Source organism: Aspergillus terreus, genomic scaffold (assembly GCF_000149615.1).
Source record: "Aspergillus terreus NIH2624 scaffold_8 genomic scaffold, whole genome shotgun sequence".
In the NCBI taxonomy this organism is placed as follows: domain Eukaryota; kingdom Fungi; phylum Ascomycota; class Eurotiomycetes; order Eurotiales; family Aspergillaceae; genus Aspergillus; species Aspergillus terreus.
This window is the reverse complement of record NT_165931.1, coordinates 1,286,906-1,302,149: the sequence shown is the minus strand read 5'-3', so window position 1 is coordinate 1,302,149 and position 15,244 is coordinate 1,286,906. Positions and strand designations below refer to the sequence as shown.

Sequence of the window (15,244 nt, the reverse complement as noted above, 5' to 3'; positions counted from 1 at the left end):
TGCAGAGAGAATTCCCATAGACCGGACTGTGGAGATGTCCCTCAGATGTCTCGATCATCCCATGGAATAGCGCCCTTTGACGCCCTATGATAGGAGATGTCTATGCCCATTAGTCAACAGATGCTGCTAGCCTGAAGAGCCAGCGTGGTGTGCTTCAAGCCATCCCCGATTCTGCGTGTGCTGGAGAACGGCGGAATTCGGCGGAGTTTTTGCCTGCAAGGGTTCATCAGTTCATTTGCAGCTGAAACAGCCAGGCGAACTCTATTGCCGAGGTAGAACCTAATTTATTCCGGTTTGCCGATGTCGAGCTGTGGTTGTACTGTATACCTTCATGGTTTACCAGGCAGACAGGTCAAGCAGACACCCGAATCGGGATTCTTTCTCGTCCGCTGAGCAGCATATGAAGCTTTAAATACGTTCATTCGAAACGCAGAGAACATGTGGAAATCAGAGGGTAGTGGTATAAATAGTAAAGAAAAGAAACGATCGACAGAAACCCCCCCGGCCACCCATGATATCTATGTAAGCATCCATTATGTATGTAAACCAATCCCCATTAAAACCGTTGTCTATGTTCGTCTAACATCTCCACGGTCTGCGACACATCCACTGTCTTATGAATCCCGATGCCGTCGCTAGTCGAGGACATGTCCACAGCGCCGGCGTACGTGATGAGATGGCTCTGGTCGTTGGCAAAGTCGGCCTCGCGGTCCGTCCGGCTGCCCGACGCCGAGAACCCTTTGGCGCTGGCGCCCTTCATCTTGCTCAGGTGCACCGACGAGTCCTGCTGGTAGTACTTGTTGGAGCTGTAGGCCTTGTCGCGGACCTTGCGGATGACGATGTTGAGGGTGGGCAGGCAGGCGCAGATCAGTCCGATGCCGCCTTCGGCGTTTCTACGTTCATTAGAATGCGAGATACAGCGGGAACTGGGGGACAGGCACATACCCAGACAGAATGACGCAGGTAAAGACCATGGTCTGGTCGGGCGAGGACCCGTCGCGGAGCACCAGCACCAGCCGGTACACGCTGAACCCGGTGGCAATGCCGCCAGCGGACAGCATGCCCGCGACGCGCAGCTTCTTGTTGCGCGACATCTGCAGCGACCACGTCAGTGGCAGCGGCAGGATCAGAATGATCAGGTCGCTGACGACGCTGATGACCGAGTCGGCGATCAGCGCGGCGCGCTGGTCGAGACATGACGCCCCCTTCTCCATGGTCCAGTATGCCGGGACCGGATCGCACATGCGGATCTTGACGATTTCGGCGATGGTGTAGTAGACGGTGAGGCAGCCGAGGAAGACGTAGATGAAGATGATCTTAGACTTGTAGGGCGAGAAGATGCGGATGAGGATGGAGAGCAGGGCGACCTTGGTCAGGAGGGCCATGGGGCAGTACAGCACGGTGGCGATGTAGCAGAATTTCCGGAAGAGGACCTGATGCGCTTCAGAGACGTCCTTGAGGTGGTATCCTCCGCCATATTTTCCGACTGAGAATCTAGGAGTTAGTGGAAGTCGGGATGGGGGATTGACGAGCCATACCGACTATCGCGATGCCGCAGTAGCCCATGAACAGCGCCTGCTCGCAATGTTAGTGTCGATACGTTTGTCTATAGTACAGACGTTACTTGCCCATGCGGCGAGACATGATGCTGTTACAATTAGCCCTGTTCAACAGATCTATATGGCGGACGTACAATCTTCCACACCAATAAACTGCTTATAGTACCCGCGAATGCCGAATCGCAGGGCGACAAAAATCGTACAAATCGGAATACATAGACATTGCGTAACGAGGTTGACCGTATTCAACACATCTTCGGGGTGCTCAACAGTCATCGTGAGGGATCAGCGTAGCATGGCGGTTCGACAAGCGAGCGAAGGATGGAAGGTCGACGTCCCGGAGGGCCAAGTGGGCAGCAGGAGGCTGACGCAGAATTATATACATAGAAACCGGGCATGGATCGCCTCGATATTTATTACAATTTCTAATCTGCCCGCAATTCTAGCGTCGTACGGAGTACGGAGTACATCGCGAGCCCCTACTTCTTCGAGGGCTTTGTCAACCGTTGGCCCCGTCGTTCCCTTCCTTCTCCAGTCAAGCATCGTGTCCCAGACCGTGGGTTCGGCCTGGTGCGATCGTCTCGACCTGCATGCGGCCAGACAAAACTAATGATCCTGGGAGGAGCAGCCGTCTACGAAATGAGCCCAAGACCACACTGGATCCGCTTGGATGATAACAGAAAACTTTAAACGCAGACCCATACGGTCCGATCTAGTGCATTCTGAGCTTTCTGGAGACATAGAGACAGCAGCCAAGCATGGAAAGGGCGAGACGCCGCAATGAATGAACCGGGGTGGACGGAGACGGCTTGCATAGATCATGATAGGCGCAGGACCTTGTGTACCAGACACCTCGAGCGGATGTTTCAGGCCGAGAACCGCGTTTCCCTGCTCGATGGAGAAGGTCATTGGTGCATTGGTGAGCCGGGGCTGTCAAGATATCCATCAGCCCAGAGCCGGTGGGGGTGTCTCCTGATGGCCGTGACAGGTTTCTGCCGTCCGTCTGGAAGACATACTCGTTTCGTCATAAGTCCGACATGGTCTGGAATACAACGAGTTGCCTTCTCCGAGCGTACTCCGTATGCATGTGATTGGCACTGCCAGTACTATACTTCAGGCAACTCGACTCCGGTCTTATTGCAAGGGCATGCCATACTATGCCATCCTGCACACCCTACGCTTGTCCAGCACGAGCGTCCGATCTCTATTCCACACCCTATTGCGCCACCCGCTCCTAGATATTCTGTGGAATCCTTCGCCCCAGCTTGACGGAGAACGAGCAGGCGGAGGATCCGGCCAGGAACGCGATCATCGTGCGGTCCCCAAAAGGGTCGAATCGAGAAAAGGGGCTGCTACGGTTCATCCTCGGGATTGGACTGCAGAAAGACCTATTCAGACAAATGACTATTCCCGAAGGATTCGCTTAAGGGCAATGGCGTTCCCTCGGCAAGCCCATGCGCCACCGAAATTTGATCTGGTGGATCCGACAGATTAGCTTGACTCCACCACCCTGGATTTTTCATGACTAAACTCGGTTTTTGTGCGTTGCTCCGAGGCGGACAGGCTCGTATTCGAAGATCGTACGAGAAGACGTGCAGACATCGTGGTAATCCTCGTGAGGGGAGGTGATTGTCCAACGGTCTGCTGGTCTATCATAATCCCCCCATGTACATCCGCCTCTGTAATCCTGGGCTCGAAGCAGCCGTCCTCTCCACCTCTGCTCGATCGACGGTGGACAGTCATGTTCCTGGACCGTATCGTCGCGAGGAGAATGGCTTCGAGGCCCGCCGGACTGTATTCCGCCTCCACTTGAGAGTCGCCTTCCTCGGTTCACCACCATCCTACTGGATGCACCTCTTGGTCGGGCTCCATCTGTCACGTTGGCGGCAGATATTATTGATCCGTGGCTCCGCGCGTCGACCTAGGGGGGGCCGCCAGTAGATCGACGGGTCAAGGGAGGCGACTTCGAGGACAATGTAACCGCGGGCTGGATAGGTGGCATCAAAATTGAGTCTTCTTGTAGATGTGATGTATCCATGTTTGAGATGGACGGATAGAATTGGTGCCTGTGGTTTCAGTCTCCTGCTCGTTTATGGCATCTTCTCTACGCAAGATAGCCCTTTGATAATGCTTTCATCCTCTTCAGAGTATACTTCCGTGTCTCGACGTTAGTCTCTTGCTTCATTATCAGGAACGTGCTGAAAGGGGCGCTAGGCACTGTGCATTCTATCTAGTTACTCCGTAGATCTAAGCCATCCTCGATAGTCGATTATCCTCATCTTAACGGCTCGGATCTTCGGATGGTCCCGCCGTCACCCAATATTGAACCTGAACATCTGGCCTCTAAGGAGCGGCGACAGTGGAAGCTTCCCGCATGATGAATTGATATGCCTAACCCCTATATCTTTGTCCATTATACCGCCGCCACAGATAGCATCTACCGAGTTGCCGGAATCGCATACCCCGAGCACCCGGGATTATAGCGTCGCCTAAGTGCGATACTAGTCGCAATCCCCGTGGATCGACAAGAGTCCGGTCGTCAAGTCGAGCATTGCGTGATGCAGATCGGCTGGGCGGAGGCGTCGACGGCGCAATAGCCACCTTGTACTCCGTACAGACTACTGTTTTATTACGTATCGCCCTATATTTGTCATGAGTCTAGAATGGAAAGATACAGAATGGGTGTAGCTATTATTTGCCCATACTGTCATCTAGCTGTATTGAATTGGTTGTCCAGTGTTCAGCGATATGGAGTACAACTACCTGAGCTCTGCACAAGTCCATCAAAGAAATCCAGTTCAATAGTCTTTAATCAGGTAAAAATAAGCATGACTTGATAGCCCAACAATCAACTCTAGCAAAGTTCTTTCCATGGTTGTAGACATGTTGACATGGGTATATATATATATATATATATATATATATCTCAACACCAGAGGATGAGCCCGATAAGCATCGCCACCGTAGAAGCCACATAGCATCAACCAGAGGATGGAATATCCGACTATTTTGGGCCAGATGAACGGGTAGCCAGTAATAGCTAACTCCAATCGATATTATAAGGCTGCGTCTCGGCCCCGTCGTTCAGACGAGCATCAGCTCATCTCCAGCCAAGTCTCCAATATAACGACGCACCCGGTGATACAGAGTAGTCCGCTTGAGCCCGTTGTTACAAGATATTTTCCTCCATCTCTCTTGCTCTTTGTCTTTCCCCTACAATAGACTGTGGCCGGATTCGGTTGGGCCGACGTCGCTTTATACCGCGATATCCTGGAGCTACTACGATCTTCACGAATTACTTCAATATCGTAATCGAACGGGGATCTTCTGGTAAATGATAGCCAGAGCTTGAACAATTTGTCGCCCATGGGACCGTTTTGCATCCATCAATCACCTCTCTTGACCAGGGCCAATAAAGAGAAGGGACTGTTAACCTGACTGTCTGTATACTCTCGAATCACAGCAAACGCGGTCTCTGTCCACAGAGTTCCGTTTAGCTCGCCTTTGCAAACGGGACCGTCCTTCTCACCGTCCAGCAAATATAGTCGGCCAGAGTGCTCCACAAGCGATATGAAGTGATGGTCGACTTCGGCTTCGGCAGGCGGAGTCTCAGTCCCGCCAGCTGTTGCGGCTACTTCGTAGAGATGTTCGATTTGTTCATTGTCCTCCAGGTGCTTGAAAGGGTTGGTTGACTTGATAAGTTGGTCCAGTATGGACTCGTTCTCTGCTTCGGTCAATACCTAGTATACAGTAGGCCTCGATGATGATGGACTGCGATACCTATAATATCGGGTATGTTGCATACACAATGTAGGATGGCGTAAAGACCACACGCATTGTCGATTGCCTGCTTGAGCCACAGAGGACCATCCTCGCTGTCGCCTTCGTGACTGCCTGGGCGTTCTTTCTGATAAACGGGGTTGTCTGGCAGGACGAGGATGAGCGCGAGTGCATCGCCGCACCCCTCATCAAGCGAATAAACGTCAACAAATTGCAGACTTTTGGAAACCCCTAAGCTGTGCATCAAAGGGGTGAAAATGTCGGGGTCGGACTCCAATGGAATAAATAATTTATGATAACGTGTCCCCATTTCCATGGCTCTTGACCTTTTCGCGAGTCGACAGGACCGAACGAAGAAAAGACCATTATTCTTTCAGCTCGAGATGATGTGGCCGATCACGTAGCATCACATACAGTATTAAGCCATAGTAACGCTCTAAACGTGCCCTGCTCCGAGCGGCTACTGATGCTATATTGTAGACATACATTTGGAATCTTGCCACGCACGGGAGCAGTGGAGAAGACCGGCTCCTTCCGTCCATCCTACGAGATTTCTAAATCTAGCCCCAACTCCCTCCCACTGAACAGCACGATGCCTCCCAGCAGACCGCGCACCAAGACCTTTACCGGCTGCTGGACCTGTCGCAAGCGCCACGTGAAATGCGATGAGCAGCGGCCGGAGTGTGCGCGTTGTCGCCGTGGTGGTCGAGTGTGTCAGGGGTACGGCGTGCGGTTGGGATGGACGAATACAGACGTGACGATGGCGCAGCAGCGTCGACAATTGCGTTCGTCTATTAGAACCCCCCCGGAGCTCTCTACAGACGTTCTGGAAGGGCTATTGGCGGACCTGGATCAATGCTCCAACCCGACGGGGTCTTTGCAGCGAGGCCCATTCTCAGTCTTTGCTGTGTCGCTTCCTCACAAGTCTGGGGGTTGTGACCTGAGAGAGGAAATCTCGAGTGATATACAAGGTCAGAACGATAGAGAGGAAGAAAGTTTGTCTGCGGCCTCAATATCAGACACAGAGACTGTGTTGGGCATGCCAGAGTCGTCAACATCTTGCGCTGCCTCTTCAGATCTCCCCATTGCTGTACCCTCATATCCCTCTCTCCCTTGTGCTGACAGTCTCAACCGGCCACTATTGAATACGGCCCCTTCGGAGCGAACCGAGCCGAACGACTCTGCTCTGTCGATTCCCCAAATGCTCAATCCGAGCCCCATCCCAGCCCCAGAGATTGAGCTGATCCACCACTGGGTCGTCTTCCTAAGCGGCAACATGCTCCTCATCGATACTCCCGACAATGCCTGCCGGACTGTATTCATGCCGTTGGCACTGGAAGGTCTGAACGCACCTCCCCAGTCCGCAAACATGCACCGGGCTGTCTTCCACGCCATCTGCGCCGCGTCCGCATTCAGCTTATACCACCTGGCTGGCCAACCTCGCTTCCAGTCTCTCGCAGTCAGCCACGACCAACAGGCCCTGCGGCATCTACGCGAGACGCTTCACCCAGGTCGCCGTCTAGATGAGACAACCCTGACCGCGGTATTGTCCTGCATCACGGCCGAGGCCATGTCCGGTCGGCGCGGACGATGGCGGGCGCATGTCGCCGGCGGCCTGGGACTGCTCGAGGATGCCGTCAGGGTGGGCTGGACACAAACCGCCACGACAATGCGTCTGCTACAAAGCTACCTGTCGCTATCCTCCCTCTGTAACCTCCGTCTCTCGTCGCGGCTGGCCTCACTGCTCAACGGACCCCCCGAGTGCCGCTACTATCTCGAACGCTCGCACGGAGTCACTGTTTCGCTGGTGCAGTTCCTAGCGCACATCTCGGCCCTGCGAGACTCGATCGATACGGTCAGCTCCGCGGAGCTCGACCACCTCGAGCTGCAGCTGTACTTGAAGTTTCCCAGCGCACCCGTGTCGGAGAACGTCGAGGCGACAGTGATCCAGCACGCGCTCAACTCCTTCTACTACGCCACGGTGATCTACTTCCGGCGCACCCTGCGCCGCGCGACGCTGGCCGACGTGCAAGATCTTGTGGAAAAAGCTGTGCAGGACCTCGAAGCGGCAGAGGCGCTCACGCACCACCACGGCGGGTGTGCGTATAACTGGGCTAGTTTCGTGGTCGCGGCCGAGTGCGAGAGCCCAGACCTACAGGCGCGGACGCTGGCCTTGTTTGAGAGCAAACGGCGCCACGGGATCAAGAATATACAGGCTCTGGGTGAGATCGTGCGGACGTTATGGCAGCGACGACAGGCTGCAGGGCCGCAGGTTGATATCCACTGGGAGGATGTGGCCCGCGAGGCTGATTTTGACATCATGCTTGTGTAGAAGCTTGCAGTTAATGTCGTATTGCTCTATGTACCTACGGCTTGTATGATACAGCCAGCGATATACCCACGATGTCACGCCGTGAATCCCCCGTCCACCACCAAGGCCGTGCCACACATGTAGCTGCTCATCGGCGACACCATGAACAGGATGGAGTCGGCGATCTCCTCGACAGTCGCTGGGCGGCTGATCGGGGTGTTCTGGAACACGGCGTCCATGGCGCCGGACTCGATGCCCTTGCGGATCATGGGAGTGTTGACCCAGCTGGAGTCCGGTTAGCTGTGAAGCGATGTATAGATATGGGATACTCACCCCGGGCAGATGGCGTTGATGCGGATGCCTTCTTTAGCGTACGTTTTGGCGTCCTGTGTCTGTCAGCTCATTATCAGGGCTGTAGTTGACGTCGCACTGACCAGCTTGGTGATGGCCACAACGGCTACCCATTTGTTAGTATTGTTAACGTCAAAGATGATAGACGGAGTCTCTTACCATGCTTTGCTGCTGTATACGGCGCAATGCCAAACGCAGCAGGTGGAACAGCGACCCCAAACATCGAGGAGAGATTCACAATAACGCCCTTTCCGATACGAGTGCCTCGAGACCTACAACATAAGATCGGTGCTCTTGCCAGACATCTTCAAGCTGTTATGCTCACTCCTGCTTCATCATCTGGCGGATCACAGCGCGCTGGCACAACCAAACCCCCGTCTGATTGATATCAATGACCTTCTGCCACTCGGCCAGACCGTGTTCATGCGTGAACGCAGGCGTTCCGCTGATGCCCGCCGCATGCACAGCAATATCAATGCGGCCAAACTTCTCTGCGACCCTCTGTACGGCCTCATCAACGGCCGCTTCCTTCGTCACGTCGACTTCCAGGATCTCAACAGCGACAGAGGGAAACTGCTCGAGCAGCTCGGCGCGCGTGGCCTCCAGCTGAGCGAACTGCACATCCAGGAGAGCCAAGGCCGAGACACCATTCTTGGCCAGCACGAAAGCTGTTCCTTTTCCGATGCCTGTCGAGTCTGTGTTAACCGTCGATACAGCCACGTCGACGTGCATATCGGTACGTTACCTGAACCACCGCCAGTGATAAAAGCCGTTCCGGTTACCTGACACGCCATGGTGTATTTCTGCTCTTTCTCTGTCTCGAACGAAGCCAGCTCGTGCTCTCAACGTCTACAACAATAAATAGGCCTGCCGAGGGAAGCGGGGTCTTGGATGATTCCCTCGGATATGGAGAGAGTCAGCGGCCGACGATTGCCCGCCATTAAACGAGCCGTCAGGAGTCAATCCTCACGGGCCATCCTATTGCCGTTGACAGTAGCCCCTATCTTCTGTGCTCCGTGCGACACGGAATTGCCGGACCTCCTGGCTGCCAAGGACGAGGCCGTGGGGCGTCAGCGTCGATCCTGTCAATGTATGCCGAAAGTGGATGCTCGCCGTTGACTGCTTTTTTGGGAATATACTCATGCATCGCAGATTGCCATTCCGTTGAGCTGAGGGCCAAAATATCATGAAGAGTGGTCAGTCGGTCAACATGAAGACATAAATGGACGCATCTCCAAGAGGAAGTACTCATGCTAGTACACGCTTGTCAGCCCATTCTGCAATTAAAGACCCTCCTCCATCCATCGCAATGACTGTTGAAGATCTCCATGTCGATGCCATCGTCATCGGCGGCGGATTCGGTGGCTGCTATGCCCTCTACCGTCTGCGCCAGCTCGGTCTCACCACTAAGCTGCTCGAGGCTGGCGGCGGATTCGGCGGCGTCTGGTACTGGAATCGATACCCCGGTGCTCGCGTCGACTCCGAGATGCCCAACTACCAGTTCAACATCCCCGCCGTGTGGAAAGACTGGAACTGGAGCCAGCGGTTTCCCGGCGATGACGAACTGCGCCGGTATTTTGAGCACGTCGACCGCGTTCTCCGTCTCAGCAAGGACTCCCTCTTCCACACCGTGGTGTCAGAGTGTCGCTATGACAGCAGCACGCAGCGGTGGATGGTGCTGAGCGCAGACGGCCGCCGCGCAAGCTGCAAGTATCTGATCGCCGCGACCGGCTCCTCGCACAAGAAATACTTCCCCGAGTACGCAGGCCTGGCAGAATACAAGGGCCAGCTGGTGCACTCGGCCGCCTACCCAGAGCATCTGAACGTGACCGGCAAGAAAGTCGGAGTCGTGGGCAACGGGGCATCCGGGCTGCAAATTGTGCAAGAACTCGCCAAACAAGACTGCCAGCTCCACGTCTACATCCGCACGCCGTGCTTCGCCATCCCCATGAAACAGCGCGCCGTGCCCCAGGACGAGTCGGAAATGCTCAAGGGCTACTACGACGCCATCTTCGACAAGTGCTACAAGTCCAACACCGGCTTCCCACACAACACCCTGCCGCAGTCGGTGCATGCCGCCATGCCCGAGGAGCGCAAGGCGCTATTCGACGAGCTCTGGAAGCGCGGCGGGTACAGCTTTCTCGTCTCCAACTACTACGACTTCCTCCTGGACGAGAAAGCCAATTCCATCTTCTACGACTTCTGGGTGCAGCAGGTCCGGAAGCGGATGAGCGACCCGGCCAAGATGGACCTGGTGGCGCCGCTGAAGCAGGGCTTTTGGATCGGCACGAAGCGGCCCAGTCTAGAGCAAGACTACTACGAGATGATTGACCGGCCGAATGTGATCCTGCACGATCTGAAGAAGGCACCGATTGTGAGGTTCACCCCAGACGGCACGGAGTGCGCAGACGGCAGCCACCAAGACCTGGACGTGGTCATCTTCGCCACGGGGTACGATGCCGTCACGGGCAGTCTGCAGGACCTGGGCATCACCGATAAAAATGGCATCACGCTGCGGAAGAAATGGGAGACTGGCATCGCGACGCACCTGGGCCTGATGACACCGGACGCCCCCAATCTCTTCTTTGTCTATGGCCCGCAGGCACCGACGTCGCTGGCTAATGGACCGCCGTTTATCGAAATGGAGGTGGACTGGATATGCCGGGCGATTTCCAAAATGCGCGAGCAGGGCCTGTCTACGATGGAGCCCACCTGGGAGGCGGCGGAGCAGTGGAAGGAAGAGGTGCGTGTGGTCAGCGAGCACACGCTGTACCCCAAGACCGACTCGTGGTACATGGGTGCCAATATCCCAGGGAAGAGGCGAGAGCCGTTGATCTACCTGGGAGGGATGCAGAGATGGTGGGCTAAGTGCAACGAGACGCTGGAGAACTGGAACGGGTTTGCGACGGCCTAGCTAGCAAGTCTGAAGCAATAGAATGAGGCAAATATATTCTTTCTTCATTCCAAATGACAAAGTAATGATAACCCACCAAGACTACAGAATGGCTATAGCGTTCGGTGGACTCCCAACAGCCCCCGGCACATTCAAAGGCGACGAAGTAAGGAAAAAGCTATACTTCTGGGCCTTCTTGCACTCCTCCGCCAGCACCTTGAGATCCCACAGCTCCCCCAGTGGCATTCCCATCAGACTCAAGCACCAGGGATGAAGGACTGAGACGTTAGTTCAGTACGACTACCGAGCACCTCGGAATACGCAGTAGTAGAACACATACCAAGCTCAAACGGCGGCCTCTCCTCACCATTGATGATAGGCGGAATAGCTTCGACGGCCATATTGTCGCAGGCGATGGCCGCAAAGCGTCGATTCCACAACCACCGAGCCATCTCAACGGTACCTTCCACACCGCAGACGGCATGGGAGGAGCCCATGGCCTGGGCCTGTTCCTCACCCGTCATAGCACCCATTGCTTCCGTGAAGCCAAACCGGATGATCAAGATGTCGCCATGCTGGAAGGTCGTTCCCTGGTACTCTGCGACGGCCTCGATTTCTTTAGGGCTGATTCGGAAACCGGAGAACGGAGAGTATTGGATTCCTTTGGCATCGGCGTAGCCTTTGAAGTCGATTAACACTCCTCTTCCGGTGATGCATCCGCGTTTGTGCCAGTCTGGACTGTCAGTGCGTTCTTTTAGATTACAGAGGGAGCAGCGTACGATTCAATGTCGGCAGTGGATCGGATTCCTGTGGGTTCTGGAGCCCTTCGACGGTGGCTTTGAAGCCATTGTAGGTTGATTCCGTTGGGAGATGCTGGATGTGGCCTGCTGGGGTTACTAAGTGACTGGTATGGTGATCGGAAGTACGCACATAAACTGTCCCACTGGCTACTGGCCTGGGTATTGAAGTGCACCTGTACATCCCCTGTCAATATGTCTGTCTGAAAGTAGATGCTGGCATACCTCGTCATCAAATGCAAATATCTTCCCAGTTCGAGGATCATCCATCTTGGTGACCTGGCGGTCAAGGCTCTTCCGGAAGAACCCCGGTATCCTTACACTCCCAATCGGCCAGCTGGAGGAGTTAGCTTGATCAGACTAGAAGCACATTGGAGGCCATACTTTAGCGAAACGGAGACCCCATGACAGATTTCAGATGCGGCTGCTTTCACCACCTCCGGAGTCAACAGGTTCAACGTGCCATACATGTCCTTCTTGCCATCCTGGTCAAATATCCCCCATGTACAGCCCTGGGGCATGCCAGGAACCGGCGGGAGGTCGTCAAAATCCGGTAGATTCGCCATTAGGTCGTTAACTTGATTCCTGACAGTGAGTAGTCGAGGTCCTGCGCGTGCCACTCTAGCATAGAATTATGCCGTCTCTAAACAGATGGATAGACGGCTAACACAACCCCACAGTACCCTCGCGGTGGCCTTCCTAATCCACCGCCGGCTTGTCTTGGCTGCGGATCCCGTGCCGTTCAGCAGCAACATCCGAGTAACCAGCTAACCTTTATACACTCTATCATTTACATACCGTTCGTTCCATCGTCACAAGCCTAACATCGGATGGCATGTATTCCGTGCCGTGAGCGGGGCAAGCCCCAAACGGCCCCTGTTGTCACACACTGATGCATCGACAAGAACCAGACATGGGTATAAGTATGCGGGGTTTTCGTATAGCACGTGTAGCACGGGGTATAACAGACCCCGCTACATTTCACCATGGCTCTTCAATACGACCCTGAGTTCCTTGCAGCCGCCGGGCCCCTGCTGAGCCAGCTAAGTCAGTACCCACGGCCCGCTGCTCACGACATCAGCAGCCGAAGGGCGGCACTGGAGGCGTTTGTAGCTCAGAATGGGCAGGAACAGACTCTCCCAGACGGCATCGAAAAGCTTGTCCATCAAGTGCAGACGGGCGACAACGAGCCCTTGACGATCTACCATTATCGCAAGGAGCGGACACCCGCTAAGGCCCCAGCCATTATACACCTGCACGGTGGCGGCTACATATCCCTCAGCGCTGAGCAGCATGAAACGGCTGTCACCAACCTGGTGTTGGCTTCCGGCGTCCAGATGCTCTCCGTCGAGTACCGTCTAGCCCCGGAGCATCCGTACCCAGCAGCCCTGGACGATGCATGGGCCGCGCTTACATGGCTGCAGGCGCACGCAGACGAGCTGTCTATCGACCCCAGTCGTATCGCAGTGTATGGCGAAAGCGCCGGTGGCGGTCTCGCGGCTAGCCTGGCCATCCTCGCACGAGACCGAGGGCTCTCCCCGCCGTTAGCGAAGCAAATCCTCGTTTACCCGATGCTAGACGACCGCACGGTGGTGAACCATGCCGGGAAGCTGGCGTTCTGGGACGCTGATGACAATGTCACCGGCTGGACAGCGTATTTGGGCAAGGATGTGCGTGGCACGGAAGAAGTGTCTCCATATGCGGCGGCAGCGAGGGTTGAGAGCGTGGAAGGATTGCCATCGCTGTATCTGGATGTGCCGCAGCTAGATATGTTTGTGCACGAGGGTACTGAATATGCGCGGCGGTTCTTGGTTGCAAACATCCCTACCGAGTTGCATGTTTATCCTGGGCTGCCGCATGGGTTCGAGGGACTGGCTCCAACGAGTGGTGTTACACGACGGGCAGTGGAAAATAGGCTGCGTGCAATGACTTGTTTCTAGATTAGAAAATGAAGTGTGTGTTGTTATATGATCCGGAGAGAATGGGGGCGAGGAGTGCGCCTCAGTGTTCATGGAATAAGCCCTTGCACAGAGTAGCACAATCATCCGGCACTGGCCGAAACGGATCATCAGACCAGTGGAGATTGCGGGCCTAAGCATACTGCAGGGAGTAGATATATAAAGCGCTTCCCCAGGGTCGGCTTGTCGTTCTCTTCATCACCTATCCCGACATCACCGCATCCGTCTTCACCATGACCACCATTACCAGACCATCCGCAGAGACGCTCGCCTCCACCGTGAGCAACAAACTCGCCATCGTCACCGGTGCTGCAAGAGGCATCGGATACGCGACGGCCTCCTTACTCGCTCAACATGGGACCCGCGTTGTCCTCGTCGATCTGCACGAAGACGCGCTGCAAAAAGCATGCACGATTATCGGACCCCAGGCGACGTACAAGACGTGCGACGTAAGCGACTGGGACCAGCAAGTCGCTCTGTTTAACTGGGTTGTGAAAAACATCGGTCCTATCGACCTCGTCGTCTGCAACGCCGCCATCAACCCTGAAATTGCCCTCCTGGCAACGGATGACGATGAGGAGCGCAAGAAGATGAACAACCACGTCCGATACAACTACCTCGCTGATGAGCGGAACGATGGCAACGCCTCGTCTTTGAAACGCCCTTCTACGCAGGTGCTCGACGTGAACATCAACTCGGTGATCTTTGGCCTGAAGCTGAGCATCCACCACATGAAACCGACAGGCGGCCGCATCGTGGTTGTTGCCTCGGCCGCGTCCTACGTCCCTGTCCCCTCGCAGACCCTGTATACCGCTAGCAAACACGCAGTTCTAGGTTTGGTCCGCAGCACCGCTATGATGCAGGAGGTTGCGCAATCCGGCATTGCAATCTCGTGGGTTGCGCCGTGGTTGACGCTTACTTCGATGGTTGAAGGTATCGCTGCGACGACGCAGGAAAATACCCTCAAAAGCTCGCCCACGGATGTCGCCTGGGCGATTGTTGCGGCAGCCGCGGCGTCGAAGGAGAATGCGAGTGGAAAGGGGTTCTGGGTGCAGGGGAGTACTATTACCGAAGTCGAGGGAGCGTACGGGGAAGTGGCTGGGCGTTTGATACTGCCGGAAAATAGGTTCTAAGTGTACCTTGAGTTTGGTTTCGTCCGTATATATAGTGGAAGTCTGTAGGTAACAAGTGCGTCGTGTCGAGTCCTGTCATGCTTGACAATGATACTGTGTTGTCCACATGACCAGCAAGGTAGTGCCACTCGATAAAGGATTTTGCAGGCTCTACTGCGTCCAGTGTCATTAGCCGAAGGGTACCTTTAAGGGGGAGATCTGCCTTGGCCTCTAATGTTGTGCTCTCTTCCGGCATCCGAGCACAGCAGACCACGCATGGAGAGTCTCGATTTGGCTGCAATATCGGTTCTGAAAATGGGAACCGACAGCGATAGGTCCCACGCGGCATTTCTAGTCCCGATCAACCGATTTCTGGCCGATGAATGTGGGATATTGCGTCGACTTCCGTGGGTGGCGAGGCGTCCGTGGAGACCGCGGAGACCGCGGCATTCCCAATTAGGAAATCTTCCATATCCGCGATCT

General features: G+C 55.0%; 6 protein-coding genes across 6 annotated transcripts; 4 read left to right on the top strand and 2 right to left on the bottom strand.

Moving 5' to 3' along the window:
• Window positions 1-556: 556 nt before the first annotated feature.
• ATEG_06094 (uncharacterized protein) lies at window positions 557-1,835 on the bottom strand (the record flags this gene model as incomplete). Its single annotated transcript, XM_001215272.1, has 4 exons — window positions 557-893; window positions 946-1,494; window positions 1,539-1,575; window positions 1,694-1,835. 4 exons carry the CDS (start codon window positions 1,833-1,835, stop codon window positions 557-559), a joined length of 1,065 nt encoding a protein of 354 aa, XP_001215272.1.
• A 3,302-nt stretch (window positions 1,836-5,137) lies between these two features.
• On the top strand, window positions 5,138-5,574 carry ATEG_06093 (uncharacterized protein; the record flags this gene model as incomplete). Its single annotated transcript, XM_001215271.1, has 2 exons — window positions 5,138-5,242; window positions 5,374-5,574. The coding sequence occupies 2 exons, from the start codon at window positions 5,138-5,140 to the stop codon at window positions 5,572-5,574; spliced, it is 306 nt and encodes a 101-aa protein (XP_001215271.1).
• A 357-nt stretch (window positions 5,575-5,931) lies between these two features.
• ATEG_06092 (Zn(II)2Cys6 transcription factor) lies at window positions 5,932-8,866 on the top strand (the record flags this gene model as incomplete). Its single annotated transcript, XM_001215270.1, has 4 exons — window positions 5,932-7,561; window positions 7,726-8,021; window positions 8,314-8,737; window positions 8,835-8,866. 4 exons carry the CDS (start codon window positions 5,932-5,934, stop codon window positions 8,864-8,866), a joined length of 2,382 nt encoding a protein of 793 aa, XP_001215270.1.
• A 444-nt stretch (window positions 8,867-9,310) lies between these two features.
• On the top strand, window positions 9,311-10,915 carry ATEG_06091 (flavin-containing monooxygenase; the record flags this gene model as incomplete). The annotated part of the gene is made up of 1 exon (XM_001215269.1): window positions 9,311-10,915. One exon carries the CDS (start codon window positions 9,311-9,313, stop codon window positions 10,913-10,915), a length of 1,605 nt encoding a protein of 534 aa, XP_001215269.1.
• Window positions 10,916-10,996: 81 nt separating this feature from the next.
• Window positions 10,997-12,257, bottom strand: ATEG_06090 (uncharacterized protein; the record flags this gene model as incomplete). Its single annotated transcript, XM_001215268.1, has 6 exons — window positions 10,997-11,172; window positions 11,235-11,627; window positions 11,674-11,778; window positions 11,825-11,867; window positions 11,917-12,028; window positions 12,076-12,257. 6 exons carry the CDS (start codon window positions 12,255-12,257, stop codon window positions 10,997-10,999), a joined length of 1,011 nt encoding a protein of 336 aa, XP_001215268.1.
• Window positions 12,258-12,677: 420 nt separating this feature from the next.
• Window positions 12,678-14,782, top strand: ATEG_06089 (uncharacterized protein; the record flags this gene model as incomplete). Its single annotated transcript, XM_001215267.1, has 3 exons — window positions 12,678-13,552; window positions 13,632-13,644; window positions 13,826-14,782. The coding sequence occupies 3 exons, from the start codon at window positions 12,678-12,680 to the stop codon at window positions 14,780-14,782; spliced, it is 1,845 nt and encodes a 614-aa protein (XP_001215267.1).
• Window positions 14,783-15,244: the final 462 nt, after the last annotated feature.